At 39.2% G+C, this 17,167-nt stretch overlaps 1 protein-coding gene across 9 annotated transcripts in view; it reads left to right on the forward strand.

Annotated features, from left to right (window-relative positions):
- LTBP1 (latent transforming growth factor beta binding protein 1) overlaps positions 1-17,167 on the forward strand; it is a 209,251-nt gene that overhangs the window by 170,394 nt on the left and 21,690 nt on the right. For all 9 annotated transcript variants that reach the window (XM_064445906.1, XM_064445908.1, XM_064445907.1 and 6 more), the window contains 4 exons: positions 4,784-4,909; positions 7,088-7,231; positions 14,440-14,622; positions 15,947-16,033. In XM_064445906.1, the coding sequence (XP_064301976.1) occupies positions 4,784-4,909; positions 7,088-7,231; positions 14,440-14,622; positions 15,947-16,033 (540 nt within the window). The remainder of the gene's footprint in view (positions 1-4,783; positions 4,910-7,087; positions 7,232-14,439; positions 14,623-15,946; positions 16,034-17,167) is intronic.

The following is a 17,167-nucleotide window of genomic DNA, read 5'->3' on the forward strand; positions in this document are numbered from 1 at the left end:
ATGACATTTAAGAACCCCATGTGGTTCAGTTCTGGTATGGAGTTGTTATGGCCATTGGCCAAAGTAAACTGAACAGCTGTGGAGACTGTATCTTCTTCCAAGGTATAGACAAACTTCTGTTGTAGTGGTGACATTCCACTGTCGCCTGGCCCCAGGCTCAGCAATTTGGCTGCACCAGGCTCTCTGAACAGGAGGCTCTCTGAGTGCTCCCTAGCTCCCCGTAGAGCTCTCTGGGGTTCCTGTAAAGGCAGTGTTTTACCCAGTTGGCTGCTAGTCAGCTGTGTTGGCAAAAACTCAAGTTAGAGGTTCTCTGACGCTTGAGTCAGTACCATGCCCCAAGCGCCTCTTCTGTCTCTGCGTCCAGTCCCAGATGTCTCTCAGTGGCTCCCTCACTTTTCCCTCTCTCTGTTCCAAGCCCTGAGCTTCACTGCCAGCCTCAATAGGCACATCCCACCAGAGCTCTCCAACCTCTCCATCTTCCTTTCCCCTCGCTTACTGTCTTGTATCCTGTTCTCCTCTCCTTGTCCATTGGAAAAGTCACCCGTCTGAGCCTTTTGAATGCTTCCATGGAGTATCCACAGGTCATTGTGTGATCAAAGAATAATTTACAAATTGTACACAAAGACACTGCATTGTCCATCATTTTAGATGACTGCATACCTATGAAGTCTTAAAATTAGGGAAACAAAGAGCAGAACTGCGAACAGTGCATAACCGTTACTTTTGCCACCAAAGACATTTTAAGGGAGTAGATGGTTGCTGTAACTGCACATCACAGCCATCATTCTGCCCATGTAGGGAAGACAAGGCAGCTTTAGGAAAAGGGTATGGTAAATCTAGGACTCCTTTTGGGGCAGAATATTATCTATTCCAGGGAGTAAATTTTATGCAGTAGACAACTTCACAGCTTCACCAAATCTCTGGTTAAATACTGAGGTAAGAAAGCTCAGGCTTCTGCCAAACATAGATTCAGGTATGCATCTCCAGAGTGTGCCTCTATGAGCTAGCTCTTGTTTCACAATAAGTAATCACAAACTTCACCAGCCTTCTCACATTTGCTGATAGAGATGTTTAAGAGCATCAATTACTTCTTATCTGGCTAGAGAACTAAGAACACAAAGGGGAAAACAAGAATCTCTTTCTTACCCACATCATCGCAATGTTTGAATGACCATCCAGCATTATTGCCTCTAGGTGGCCAAAGTCTTTATTCGAATATTCATTTTTCTAGTTTTCTCATGACTGATTTTTATGTATGGGTGTTATGGGCAGCCCTGCAAGTCTGTTTCCCTAAGCACTGTGCAGAATCGTCCTAGGAAACAGTTCCTCTTCCAGACACTTTGCCATGTAAGTAGATTTCAGTGAGACTTGAATGTCATGCCTGAGGTTAAGTATGCCTTCATCTTGTTCAAGTTGGCAGAAAACAGGAACATGGTATTGAGCTGAACAGGAGTGTGCTTGAACGCACACGTGTTTTGCCTTTCTTTAGATCCTGGCGAAGTTAGATCAAAGGAGTTTTGATTAAAGCAGGCAGCACCGAGCCATGGATTCCAAAACAGGTCGTAATTACAGAGAACTGCTTTAGTCACTATATAGACATAGGATATATTAGTTTCATATTTAGTTTTTCCCCTTGCTTTGTCTCCTACAGCAAGAGAATCACCATTTACAAGCCTCATGCTTTACAGGGTGATTAAAGAAACAAGTGCCCTTTCCGGCTGTAAAACAGGAGTCCTTTGAGTGAGCTGTCTAGACAAGGAAAAATATGTGGTGCTTGGACCTTCTCTGTAATTTCCCATACACTGAAAGATCCAGTCATGTTCAGACTGTGTGCTCTTTAAAAACAAAACTGTCTTCTGTGGCTGTATTATATACTAAATTAGGACACTTGCTATAATCACAAATTTTGTTTCTGCAGCTTTTCAGTCAGTGACCTTAGTTTACCTTTAGAGAACCAGCTGCGTGATCCATTCCCCTATCTGTTTCCTTTAACGTTTAGCTATTAAGTAAGAGAAATACTGTCATTTAGGTAATTCCAAAATCCCCAGCTGTAGCCTCTTCTGTGTAGGCTTTTAACAGAATAACTGTCCCGTGGCTCAGGAACTTTTGTTATTAAACTCAGTTGGCCACTGAAAATATAAACGCTGTGTTATTGTCTGTTGTCTTAAATTCCTGGCTCTCAATCTACCATTGTTCACTCATTTTGAATTCCCTTTCTTAACAGGATTCTCTGAATAAGAGTATTCAGATTTTTTGACCAGATATGTGAATCTCTGATAATCATATGAGAATAAAAATTAAAATATGTCATGCAGGTATAATGCACAACAGCAAGAGGGAGGGACCAGAAAAACACAACCGTAAAGAATTTGTATCTTCTTTCTCCCAGTAACTCCATATGCAACTTTTTATACTTCTGTCACTATGGTGACTGGAAAAGCAAAGGGTATCAAAGGTAATATCTGACCTTTCACTGTTGACAGTGCCTTTAATACAGATATATATTGCTTACTCTTATTGCTGAACTAATTCTACTAGGGATAGTTTGTGGTAGATTTCAATAAGCCCAGTATGCAGAAGTCATCCAAATTTTCATACCCAGTTCCTCAAGAATAAACATAAGAGCTATGGTATTCTTTGCCAAATACAAATAACCCTTTCTAAAATAAATTCCTTCAATATCTTTCCTTTGTTTAATAAATCAAGGTATAAAGAGTAATAAAGCCTTTATTGACACAACCAACAAACCAAATAAATTATTCTGCCAGTTCCATCTGCAAGTGCTTTTTTTTTTTTTTACAATTGTCAATTACACTCATATCTCCTAGATTTCAGTGTATGTAGTACATACAGTTTTTGCAAGAATTTTGTGGCTTAGCTGAAGATTGTTAACCAGTGAATCAGTTTGGTAGGAGAAGAGGTGAGTTTTCCATCACTTAAACATCCTAAAGTGAAATTAGATGCTTTTCTGAAAAAAAAAAAAGTTAGAATTCCACAATTTACTTACAAAATTTGCCAAAGACCCTTTTTTCATCTATTTAAGCGGTCAGGCTACGTGATGTGGATAGTCTCTTCTGGCCTTAAAAATCTATATGCCGTTGTAATCCTGTTCAAACCCCGAGCACAGCAAATAGGAAAAGCTGGTTTTCAAGACCCCAAAAAAGCTCCTCCCTGAGGCAGACAGAGGCACGTGTGGATGAATTTGGGCCCTTGGGGAGTGAGAGGGGCCGCACGACAGGTAACTTATTAGGGAATGTGTGAATGTTAACGATGTGCTGCCCAAATTTGGGTAGCTCAGGGAACTGGGACCACATGGTTCAAAGACCAGGAATTCCCATTCAGCTGAGCATCAGACACAACTGAAAAGGAAAAATGTCCATGCTCAGTGAGCACTGTCATGAGGAGACTGAGGTGTACCTTTGCTGACTTCTCTAGGCCTTTGTTTGACACAGCTGTGAACAGCTGGAGGAGCAGGCAGGACTGTTTGAGCAGCCTGTTTGAGCACTGAGCAGCCCTGCTCAGTGCAGGTAACGGGTAAGTTCAAAGCAGCCCTCTCTCTGTGGCAATGCAGGATTCAGTCGCACCAGCCCTTTAGCTCAGTGAGTGCCATAAGGCTTTCACTGGAGGTTAGAATGATGGTAGGCCCCATCACATGAAGGTCTACTCTAATGTGTAGAATTAACGATAGTAGCTAGTACCCAGATAAAACAAAAGCAAATCACTTCACCATTTAAAATGTAACTTCCCCTGAGGCACAGTGCAGAAGGTAATTCCGAGTGAACAGCAACCTTATGTAATGGTTTCTAGGTATAGCAGTAATTTCTCTGCTTCAAACTACAGAGGAATTTAGAAGGCAGGAGGTACTCATCCTAGTATACTGGCAGGTTCCCTGTTGTATTCAATGTTCTTCCTCCTGAAAAACACACCATGACATCTTTAACTGCCACAGATGGTCAGGGCCTTGGGTTTAGGTCTTACTTTGAGTGAAGATAAAAATAATACATTTCTAGCACTCGTAATACATGTACAAAAATAAATCATATTCTGCCACAAGTAGCTCTCCTCCATTATAGGCGGATGGGCAGCTGAGTCAGAGACTTACTCACGCAAGTGACCATTTGTACAGCCAGCAAACCATAGATGAGAACTACAAATGAAAGGGCCAGTATAGAAACCATGCGGGCATTGTCATTACTTCCCCTACCTAAGGAAGATTATTCTTACATGTAAACTTACAGGATTAAAGCCAAAAGCTCAGTCCACAGGTATTTACCACTTACAGATACACCACAGATTTCTCTTCTGTCCTGAGAGCCAGAACGAGATCTGTGCAACACTTCTGCCCAATGGATGCAACCATATCCTTGAACACTTCTTGCAGGCACAGGGGGTTCAGTTTCACACATGTTGTTGACTGTATAATGCTACACTGGCAGAATCTGTTAGCCAGTTGGAGAGATGGTCATATTTAAACTATGCCTTACTCTGTGGTACGTAGCATCATGCCATGATTGGCAGGTTTAGTGAAACAGATGGACAGTTGACCAAAACCATTGTCTGATATATTTCCTCTGAAGTTAATGCTGAAACAAGTTCCTAAATTGCTCATGTGTTTACATTAAATTTTTGTGTCTTGTCCTTTGTGTTTTCCTTCGCAATGTATAGAGGGACATCGCTGCATCTGTTTGCAGAAATGGCCCCTCTTTTGTTTTTCTGCACTCTTCATGGATGTCTGCCTTTGATTGTCACACAGCCTGTCTGATGTGAAAATTCTTCCTTGCAGATGTTGATGAATGTGCGAACGGCACAATATGTGGCAGTCACGGGTTCTGTGAAAACATGGATGGCTCCTACCGCTGCCTCTGTTACCAAGGGTATCAGGACCCACAGGATGGGCAAGGGTGTACGGGTGAGTTCTTAGGTTCAAGTAATTATTCCTGCAAGGTTCTACTGAGCAAAAAGTGGCGTATGAGCAAAATGCATTTCTTCATGAGAGCATTTTTGTTTTCCACCATTTTTTGTTAAAGTTGTACCGCTGACTAGTAAAATAAGGTTGAGCTGTGCTCTACTTACTGAACTTTGTGCCAGATGGAAACTTAACTGTATATCCATTTAATGAGAACCAGTTATTAGGATTGAATGGAAACCAACGGCAAATAAGCTGAACTACTCATTTTATCTTTTTTTTAAAAAAAAAACAACTAAGAAAACCCCTTATTTCTGCACATCAGCACCATTCACAAATATAAATCATAATAGACTGAATTGAATACTTTAGCCTATTTAAATGCAACATCTGTTTAGTGTCTTAGCTGGATAACCAGAACTCTGTACTACCCCCTACAGGAAATAACGCCTGGCATGTGGTACAGCCAGTCTGAATTAGATGGCACGCCTCCCTAGGCACATCATATTTGAACAGGTTTTAACATTGGCTTCCAGTTCCAGGAAAGACACCCCCCATCACCATGAAAAGATGTGAGATTTTTGTAGATGTGTAAATACCGCACATTTCTCCTGTGAGTAATAGGTTTCCAGATCTGTTGTTAATAGCGATGGTCGGACCTGAGATCCAGCTGAGGCAGCACAGGTTTCTAATATAAAATTAATATCAGATCAAGGAAAGGTATTCATTAAGCAATTTCTTCAAGCCAAACTGAGGATGAAACACATTTACCAGGAACAGACACCTAAACGGAATACCGAACAGAGAGGAGGAGTTAGAAGTTTTACAGAAGTGTTTCTATGTGTTTTCTAATATATTGAATAGTTTTATTACAAAATTCTTTATACCATTTGGCACTTAGTTTGCAACATACCAATGTATATTTTTGCATACAGTGACTTTTCACAGATGAAAATAAATGAAGCAAAAGAGAGAGAAGGAAAAAAAAAAGGAAAACAAACTTTGAAACTAAATTTGAGTTGCCAGCTAAGTGACTGCACTATAAAATAATATCTTTTTTTTTCTTGTCTATGTTATATAATACAAAATATTGTTATAAATTTTTGATGCCAGTTATCTACCAAAGCAATTTTAGAATAAGGTAAGTCTCTTTAGTTCCCAGCCAGGCAATGTTTCCCAAAGTAACTTGTTCGTTATGACAGGAATCCAGCAAAAAGATGAAGAAAAATCTAAGTACATTTTAGAAGTGCTGAGCAAACCATAAGTTAAAATTTATATAAAAATACACAAAAATCAACATTCAGTCATATGACTAGATTTTATTCTTGCTGGATAAAAGGTAAAAAGGATTTTCACATTCTGTCATTAGTAGACAAAGTGGATTTTCAAATGTAAACTTTAGCAGCTGAAAAGAGAGTGAAGTGATCCTGACAGTATTTGGTAACCCTTGTTTAAACAGCAGACAGCTCTTCCATCAATCAAAAAAGCATTTTGGAGTAGACTAGTTCATAGGCATATGGAATCCAAGTTAAAAATATGTGGGGTTTTTGGGGGAGATGAAATTTGCAGTGTTTGGTGGGGCCTCCCTGGGTGACCTGGGCATAACCCTTGTGGGTTCCAGAGCAGCCTGAGAGGCCGTACATACGAGAGGCACGTGGTGGCGGTGGGGCTGGGGAATTCACTGTTCAGTGGATGTTCATGAGGAAAACGAGATTTTGAGGAGAAAAGGGAATTCTTTTTTCATAATGCAGTCTGAATTGCACAAAAACCTACTCAGTTTGCTCCTTGAATTCAGTGGAAGTTTGATAAAGAACATTAAGAAAAGAAATTAAATTAGTCTGAATCTTAAATGTGAAGAAAAGGGTACAAAGAAAAGCAAGTATTTAAAAATAAGAAAGAAAAAAAAAAAACCCTGAAAAAATGAAAGCCAGTGTTCTGGTCTACAAGCAGCATCTAACCAGCACCAATAGTCTATAAACTGTTCTGAGGCTTTCAGGGGCCTTTATTTAAAAGCACTGACTACTTGTTTATGAATCCACTTAGGTATTAGTGAGTTTTTAATCCCTCCCCAGAGATCACATCTGTAACCTGGCAGACAGTATTGGCACAGATACAGCAGATAAAAGAGCAAACTGTCAATAATGGGTCTGATTTGATTTATGTTTTGGATTTTTTCCCCAGACGTGAATGAATGCGAAATGCTGAGTGGAGTATGTGGTGAAGCCCTCTGTGAAAATGTCGATGGTTCTTTCCTGTGCCTGTGCTCTGATGAAAACCAGGAGTATGATCCGATGACCGGACAGTGTCGCTTCCGTACCTCACCAGGTAAAACGCCAGCGGATTTTTGCATGCTTGGCATGATTTCCACTGCATATGTAACCAATGGAAAGGTAGAGCTGGTTTAAATGCTGGCGTTGCTTTAACTACAAGGGAATATGTTGTCAGTGAATCATTAGCAGTGAAAATATAGCAGGAACACCTTCTAAATTTTATACATCAATAGACTTGGCAGTAATAATGGACAGTTACAGCAGTTAAGGGTAAACAATCTCGTTTGCTCTATTGTAAAAATGAAACATGATACGGAATCAAGTCTGTGGCCTGAGTGGTTTTATTTTTTGTTCAAATTTTTCCAAGCATCCACCAGTATGCTTGGACAATGTTTAAGGGAGCATATGATTAAAAACAAAATTTATATATAGCAGTATCCTTCTAGCATTATCTAGTACTAACATAAGTGCTCAGAAAAGGTAGTTGGGAAAGCAAAAAAACCAAAACACTAAATTATTGTCAGTCTCTCTGAGTGCCTTTTTGAGTGCCCTTGCCTGTTTCACACCATCTTTCGTCCTGTTTCCCCTTGTAGTCCATTGTACTGGATTTATGAGCTTTTGTTATCAGGTGCTTTGGGTGTTTAAAATACTACTGAATATACGCTTGTTAAAAATTAGTTTAGAACTCTCAAAGTTGCCTCCACGTTTCTACACTGATCCAGTTTGGAGAAGGGGACAAACCCACAAGAAGGAGCAACGGAGTAAAAGAAACAAAGGGATTTACTTGCACAGCTTTTTTTCCCTTCCAGAATGCAAATCTTGGCATTTTTATGATTTTGTTCTTACACTGTAGGCTGATCTTGCTTCTGGAAAGCTTTAAAATAACTGGCTCTAGTGCCAAGATGCAGACTCTACAGCTTTACAAGGCTTTGGCTATTTTCTCCTACCATGCATGGCCTTTCAGACTTGTAAACAAGGTTGAAGTATCTGTGACCTAATTGCAACAAGTATTTAGGTTGCTGACTGTACCACTCAGCAGCACTCAAGAAGTTGCCTGTGAAATATCATTAACAGCTGATTGACAAACTGAAACCTTTGCAAACTCCTGTGAGAAAGATTCAGGCTTAGAGGAGCTTGTTTTATGAAGGAGGAATGAAAAAAATCAAGATGGCTGAGGCAGCAGAGCAATGCCCAGTGGTGCTGCCTCCATTCCTCTTTGCAAGGGAAGATACTGGAGTACCTTCCCACCATGAAGCACATTAGCTTAAATACCCACTGATGATAACTGAATTAGCAGCATTTAAAATTCTTCTATGAATTTATGGAAGAAGAGTGTTTAAATTATATTATTAAGATTTGCAGGAGGTGCGAATTCCATCTTCGTTTTGGTACTGTGAGGAGGTAGTACTTGAGAGAATTCAGCCACTTGCTGAAACAAAACCAAAGCTAAAGAAATTAGCAGAGGACCTGAGCCCATATAAAAAGAAGTTAGTCCAAGCAGCATTCAAGGACATACCCAAATGTTACTGTGGGGAGGGAGGGGATGAAAACACAGTGTGGCTGAGTGTACTGTCAACAGATGAATACTCTACTGTCAGTACTAACTCCATTTTGTTGTCACCAGTGTACATGGTTTTACTGTGATCAGTTTGGAAAGAAGCTATTCTTCCTTCCCCTCCAGGCTTCATTGGGCCCAAACAAAACAGGTGCTTCACCTTTGTCTCTTCTCTGATAAGGTCATCAAGGAGGAAGATCTTGCATAGGAGACCAGAAGACATGCAGATTAGGACTCAGAGAGATGTACTTTACACCATTATGCTCTTGAACTAGAATAAGGAAAGGTGGCGGCGGCTCTAGGAACAGAGACCTTAATACTTATTCTCTTACTTTTCTTCCAAAGTAAAAGGAGGAAAGTACTGTTGTTAGTTCTTCTTAGAGAAGATTCTTGCTTTCCTGTACATCAGCATCCTTGCTGGTTTTTTTTTTCCTTTTATCAGTTGGCTTCTGTTTCTCAAGACCTCAGAGACTGACCAGTCAAGTGGTGACACTGCCCCATGTACCTCTAGATTTGCCATTTCAGGATCTGACAATACACACTTCATGCTTCTACATCTGCTCACTTTGCTTGTCCCTCTGTTGTTCTGGGAACCAATGGGTGGCCCTTGCACAGCTGTCAGCTGAAAAGAGAACAAAACCAGTCTTTTCCTCCCCATTTGTAAGTGGCATAAGCCCCATGTGCTCCCTGCAGGATGAGCAAATAACAGTTATGTTGGTTTGCCAAACAATGAGTACTTCAGCCTCCCCCGAGACCAGTTGCAGTATGATCATATAGGAATAGCATGCTATCTCCCTGCAAAGAGCAATGGAATAGCCACACATCCTCTGGCTTTGACAGCTACACACTCAAGTCAGGTGTGGTGAGAGCTTTGAGAGCTGCTATGGTGCATGTGGACATCTGTCTGCATTACCTTGCATCATGCCTACTTTCAGAAAGGAAGAATTTAACCTGCATTATCCTGTTGCAGATATCTGTAGTTAAGTGTGGTTTACTCAGCTTTTGCTTATTTCTCATGTTGTATTTTTGTGGATGAAGAAATGTTCATCCACCTCTTATCAAGTGGAAATAGATGAAGATCGTTCAAATGATACTTTAATTTGGGAACTTTTTTGCAAGTGGTTAAAGGCTGTTAGCTTTGTGGAATGGGGTGTGTTCACACTTTTCCTTACTTGCCATTAGGGCTCTCAAGACTGCTTTCTATTCAGATTTCACTTGGTGGAAATTCATCTGTTGTTAGCTGTGTTCTGAAACAATCCTCTCAGTGTATGTATCAGCATTGCTAGCCCGTATTGTCACATTCCAGTAACAAACCAAAGGAAAGTAATTGTGCAAGGTTTGATTGTCCTATTCCCCCCTCTCTGCCCTGCTGCTCACAAAATGTAGCAAATGCTTCAGAAGCAAGAAAAGATAAAGGAGGAAAGAACTTTCTTTTTTTATTAGATGAAACTTTGCTGTTATATGCCTTTGTACCTAAGAGTGAAAAACAACACCTGGTTTGGGTTAAAGTCTTCTCATTTATTCTTTTAGCAAGATATACTCAAGCCATTTATGATTACTTTCTAGCAAGTACCAAGCTGAATGCAGTCTGAGTAATAATCTGTATTAATATAGTTTTAATTGTTTCTACATAGGAAAAAATGCATGTTCCAGTATGCATCTAGATTACTAATATATAACAGTATGTTACTAATATATCTCATTTCACTGAATTGAGAAGCTATAAAGGATAGTATATATTTGAGGATTAGAGTAGGTGTGATATAAAATGAGAATTGCAAACAAAAGCATGTGTGTAAGCATAAGCATATCAGCAGGAATCTGGCTGACACATACAAAGGTCAGTAAGATCACAAGTTTGGGTCACAGCTCAGCCAGTACAAAGAATTCCAGTGAGAGAACTCTGCTGAGGTACCGGGGCCCGCTTAGATGCCTACAGCCATTTTAGACGTTGCTTTCTGCTGGTTACACGAAATGTGACCAGTTATTTATGCCAAGATATTTAGCAGTATTTACTAGGATTTGTAAGTAAAAATCACAGGTTTGGTCTCCAAACACAAGTCCCTCCTAGACTGATTTGTATTTAAAAAAATCAAACCCCCGGCATCTAACTAACCACCAGCACAAAAAATCTGAGGCTGACAAGTAACATTTTATAAATCTGATCCAAAAGCTTCCTCAAGGCTAGAAATTTTTGGTGCCTGAGTACAAATTCTAAATTTCCTAAACTTCAAGGGCTTTCTAAATGTTAAGACTTTAAAGGAAACTCTTAATATTTATAATTTTTTAATGGCAATATGTGCATGGTTTTCTAAGGTAATTAACGATCTGAATTTCAGTCGTCTATGAACACAGTCTTAGATATCATTTTAAAACATGCATCACTTGCACTAATCCCTGAATTCTACATATGCATGTACATGCATATACACGGCACGCATGGTAGGTGTTATGGCTTGCCGCATGTGGAGCCAGCTGACAAAACTAAACAAGTACACCCTGATGCTAGGCCCACACCCATCTATTTGTACTGTCTTTTTGAAAATCAGGTTCTCAAAGTGTGTGTTAGTCAAGCATTTGCTCAGAGTCGCTGGAGCCTTTGCTGAAGTTTTCAGAAGTCATGAACTTGTAATGATGATTTTTCACTTCAACAACCACCTTACTAGTTCCACCTGTAAATAAGAGGTGTTGGTACACAGTTGCAGTATTTAAGATCCCATCAGTTCTCTATGTTTTGGTTTTTTTCAGGCCACTACTTAGGCAAATATTAAGTGCATGCTGAAGTCTAAGCATATGCTAATATCCTGATTATCCACTGAATCCTATATTACTAATGCACATTTTTGCATCAAACACATCCTGAAGCATATTGTTGGATCAAGGTTATGCTAAGGTATATAAATCTATTTCTATTAAATACTTCAGAGTTCTGTCTAGCAGCAAGTCTACAGAACCTCTCTGTAAGCTGTTAATAGAACAGTCATATCGACAACCTGATAAAATTGTGTTCTCTTACCAGCACACCTTAGGTAGAGAGATATTTTACATTTTGTAACAACAAAAAAAAAAACCTGAAACAACAATTATACAAAAAAATAAGTATCCATTTCCGTCATATCTTGTCAACATGCCTAGTGAAACCACTTTCAAAAACAACCTGTTTACTGAATGGTTAATAACGTATGAGGGAGAAATTATAAGCTTGTAGACACAGACTGTTCTTGGTTTAAAAAAAAAAAAAAAGATTTGTGTCTCATTTGCTTTCCAAACATTCATGACGCCTGCTTGACTAACCCTCAGTCACAGCTGTGTAAACAACAGACTTTTAAGCTGCTGAACAGATAATGGGAGGAGAAACCAACACATAATACGTAAAATGGGAATAAACAATGACATGATGACATTGTCTCCCCTTCCTCCCAGGGCAGCTTCTGGTGTTCTTTCTCTGGTAAATGGCGTGAAAACTGCCATGCTTTTTCTCCTGTTGAAGATTTGGCTTTGATTCAGTTAGACAGATGGCAAATGGCCAAGGAAAATGTATAATTTGTGGCTAAAGTGCTGCTCTCTCGCCTTTGAATAACAGATTTAGTTCAGCTGCGTTTCTGTGACACATGATAGTCTTCACGCAGTTCCTATTGGGTAGCAGCTGATACCACAAAACCATCACACTTTATGAAATTCAGCATGTTATGGAAAATTGTAATTATCTGATGAGGGGAGACTAACAAAGATGAAATAATCACTCAGCTGGGTGTTTCCTTTAATGTACAATGTAGTTATATTGGCAAAGCAGCAAAGGAAAGTTTGCCTTGTAGGTGGCATCATTGTACTAAATTTGAATAGAGGTGTCTGCCAGCCCCTCAACCTCCCAAAACAGAAACAGACACCTTTCTGAGGAAAACGGAAATAAATCCAATTGTCTCTGGATTTAGAAGCTGAAAGAACTATGACACACGTTCGTGCTATTGAAGTGCAATAACAGGCAATCCATACGGGCATTTTTAAACCTGCTTTTCTCAAATGAAATCTAATATTCACAGGTTCAGTTAAAACTGCCTTGGTGGAATTTGGGTGGGCAGGGTCAACAGGCTTGAGGTGACAAGAGCAGGAGTTTGTGTAATTCCTTCAACATTTGTTGGACAATCACTACCTTCAAGCTCCCACCTCACAGCCATTATTTTTTAAGTGGATGGGATTAGAAGAAAATCCATCCTATAACTGGCATAAAGAGGCTGAGCTTGACCTCCACGAGACAACCAGAGGCAGACAGATGAGGTGGTCAAGTGACCTTGTCTCTCCCAGGTATGCCAATACTTGTAAGTGGGCCAGCCTTAAGCTCTTTAATGAAAGAACTGCAAGGCAAACAAAGGTGGTTTATACACCACAGCTCTTTGGGTCTTGCTCATCTTCTAGCATTTTGAAATGCACTGTCTCTTAGGTATCAAATAAGGTTTTGATTCCCATCTAGATACATGCGTTACTTGAGAAAAGTCTCATGCTTGCCATATTGTGCAAGAGCCTGAGTAGGAATTAATGAAATCTCAAAAATGGAAAATCAGCCAACGTGCAGTAACTTTTAGTAGCTTTTTGTGAACTAAACATTTGTTAAGTGCTAAGCATTAAGAATTTCCCAAGATAAAAAGGAAATAAACTAGTCATCTCAAGAGTTATCTATCTTTTTATCTAAAGATTTATCTTTTTATCTATCTTAATTATCTAAAGTTTGGGGTTTAATTAGTAAATGTGAGCATTTGTTTTAGAACTCGGTTACCTTATGGATGGCCTATGAAAAGTTTCCCCTATTGATCAAGTGTGAATAACAGTTTTACGTGCCAGTTCCCACTTTTGAGCTCTTGATGAGAATTTTTGTGGAAGCGTACGGTTAGATAGACAGAGTTCTGCAAATGTAGAAGCTTTAACTAGGTGTTTCTTTTCAAACTCACTTCTTGGTGTACTGTAGGAATGCCTTGCTTTAGAAAGGTCTTTGACTATTAATAGGGTTTCCTATTGGATCTGTGGGAGAGACTATCTTGCCCCAGTCCTTATAAATCTTGTGAGAAGATCCACTCAACTGCTAAAGGCGGAAAATCTGACTTCTTGGCTGGGTGCCTATTTTCAAGTAAAGCACAGAATTAGTTATATTCATTGTAATCCTCTGCTTACTGTTGAGTCAGTTAGTTACTTTTGCAAAAATCATGAAGGGCCTCGTTTTCAAGTGTGGAACATGTTTTTTTCCCAGTCCAATTAAAAGGGGAAATGTTCAATTTTTTGAAAATCAGATCTTTTCAGTTTGTACCTTACCTCCTTTATCTGCAAAATTAGGTTGTAGTGTTTGCTCGCCTCTGCGAAGAGCTTCAAGCTCCATATGTGAAAAGCACTACGTCAGTAGTTGGGCATGATAGTTAGGTAGTTCAGCCTGAGAGCAGGTATTCATGCATTGCTGAAAAATGAAAGAAGTGCAAGTGTGAAGAATCCCTTTGAGGCCAAGGTGGAGAACAGGTCTGAAAAAGTCAAAGGAAGGTCATAAACTTCCATCATTCTTCCTAAGAACAAAAAAGATAAACCAAAATTTGTACTTAACCATTTTCTTTCCTGCCTGACAATGCTGCTCTTCACTGTGGTGAAACTGAGGCTGTTTTGATTCTCCTGTAAAACTGATTCACTTCACATGTCATCTTACGTGGTTTATGTTTTCTTTTTGCCTTTAGAATTACCAATAGAGGCTGATCAACATGAAGATGGAAAGAAGGAGTGCTACTACAACCTGAATGATGCTAATTTCTGTGACAATGTGCTTACATCCAATGTCACCAAACAAGAATGCTGCTGTACTTTGGGCGCTGGCTGGGGCGATAACTGTGAAATCTTCCCGTGCCCTGTCTTTGGAACTGGTAAGAGGAAGCCTTCCATCCCTTTGTAAACTTTTGAATTATTGTCTTTATGTTAACAGTAATGTGCTTTGCCTTCAGAGAAGGCTTGCCCATGAAATCCCATATTCTGTAGCATTTAGTCATGACTTATCCATGGGCGACTTCCATGGAGGAAAAGTTAATAGGAATAATTCATACCTGGTGTAAATCCATTGGCTTCACTGCAGTTACCCTAGGGATAAAAACAGCCTGTTACCAAACAACATTATCTCCAACTGAATTTAAACGAAGATGGATTATCACAGCAGCTTCTTCCAGATGCTATGGTAACATGTTAGATTTTTCCCACAAGCTGGAAAATAAAGGTAAGGATTATGGTGTTTCTGAGTCTGCAGCTATCTTTGTGATGTTTCCACAGCACTACAAATTACTGATGTATATTATGACATTAGTTTTACATTTTGCTGCTTACTGAACAACTCAGTTAATCATGTCTGCAGACCGTTGTTTAACCTCTAAATATTAAATTAGAAAAACATAGCCATACGATATTTGTCACAAATATTGAAACAGTACTTTTCACATAAACAGTGATGGTTGAAATTCAGAATCCAGCTGAGAAAAAAAAAAATCACGTAAGAGAGAACCTGTATAAACTTTTTGAGATTAAACACTGAAGATTACTTTTCACACAAATGTATTACCATGTTTAATTCCTGTTTTAACTATGCTTTAGAATCAGTGAAATTGAAATGAAAAGCATTACAAACAGAGCCTCTCTGCTTGGATAGGTTTATTTGATTCTGTATAGTCTCCAAGACACTTTAAATAATTTCCCTCTGTAATCCACACCCTGTTCTCCTGTTGCAGTCAATTAGTGTTTTTCCTGTATAAGGACTGAAGAATGTGGACAGGGGGTTGTATCTCAGTTGGGGTATGTCTAGATTGCAGCTTGCCATATAGCTCAGAGGGGCCCACGCTAGCTTTAATTAAGACAATTTGGCTATTGGTATTGTTATAACTGCAGTGCACCATGAAACCCAGTAAGGACTACATTTTCTTGCCAAGGAGCAAGAGCAATTAGTTTGCACAGAGCTCTGTGATGCTCTGGGTACCCTAGCTAGGTTTTTCAAAGCTAGCTCTGCAGACTGAGAGCAGGGGAAAGTGTGGCTGTAGCATTAGCATCCCCCATGCAGCTACAGATGTGCATGAGTGCCTGATAGATGTGAATAAGGCGAACTGTTGCCTCAGATTTCTCAAAATACCCTGAAACACATATGTAACACATACGTATGTGAGTAACTTTTTTAAAACCACATAATTTTTTGTTTTCTCTCTCTCCTAGCTGAATTTACTGACTTGTGTCCTGAAGGAAAAGGTTTCATTCCCTCTGGAGAATCATCTTACGGGCTTCTTGCTCAGAATTACAAAGGTCAGTATTGATTTGTATTAAGTTTATTCAGAAGTTCTGGTAGTTGACTGACTAGAAATGTGAGCCAGCAATGTAAACATACTAATCCAAATTTTATTAGGTGACAAAAACAGCTTGTGATATGAAACATTACTGAAAATCATCGTTTGACAGATTGTTAAGAACGCCAATTATACAGTCTCTGTAATCTTCTGGTTTAATTTATACTAAGCGCTACATACTGTGAGAGGAGGTGCTGAGACCACAAACCTCAAATACTCATTTGAAATTCAAAGCCACCTTAAATTTGTAAATAAATGGGGAGTTGGGAGAGAGAAAAAAAGTTCTGTTAAACATGAGACTTACAAGTGCGAATTAATATAAAAACTGGAGAGAGGTTCAGCAGTGATGGTTTTTATTACAGAACTTCATGAAATAAGTATTGAACAAAAGATTGTAGAGAAAAATGAGAGAAGGGGATTGTGTGGGTGTGGGTGGTAGGGGGTTGGCATCACTAAGAAGGAAGAGTGAGATCAGCAAAATTCCTTTCCAAGTTTCAGAAGTAGCCATCAATATTAATAATTTGTGAAATTAATTTTACTTGGCATAAACACTATATTTGTGTTAGCTAAAATGAAGACAACATCTTTTCTTTGGGTGACATAGCAGCTACAGGATCTTTACAAAAGCACACACATTTTACATATTTGTTCCTATTGGGATTGCCATTTTACAAATCAAGAACTAAATGTAGAAAGTAGCATGTTCAGATTGCATAAAAATGAAGTAAAATTTACTGTCCAAACATGTCTCAGAAAATCTGTATTGTTTTTGTTGTGCCACCTCAGGGTTGGTAATATCTCTAGCTGCCATAAATATTGAAGTGTGGAATAGTTCATCAGGTAACATCTTCCAGAAATCCTTGTCATAATAAGACCTTTTCTGTTTCCAATGAGTTTAATTTGTAACAACCATAGGAATGGCATAAAGGACAAACAATAAATGGACAAGTACTTTTAGTAATGTCGTCTTTCACCCAGCTAGCCTTCCTTGATTCTACTCCCAGGCTTTCCCATTTTTCCCCAGACACAAATCCATATTCAACAGGAAGAAGACAGACTTGTACATGACACTTCCTATTAATCTTTGCATTGT

This window comes from Phalacrocorax carbo, chromosome 3 (assembly GCF_963921805.1).
Source record: "Phalacrocorax carbo chromosome 3, bPhaCar2.1, whole genome shotgun sequence".
Lineage (NCBI taxonomy): Eukaryota > Metazoa > Chordata > Aves > Suliformes > Phalacrocoracidae > Phalacrocorax > Phalacrocorax carbo.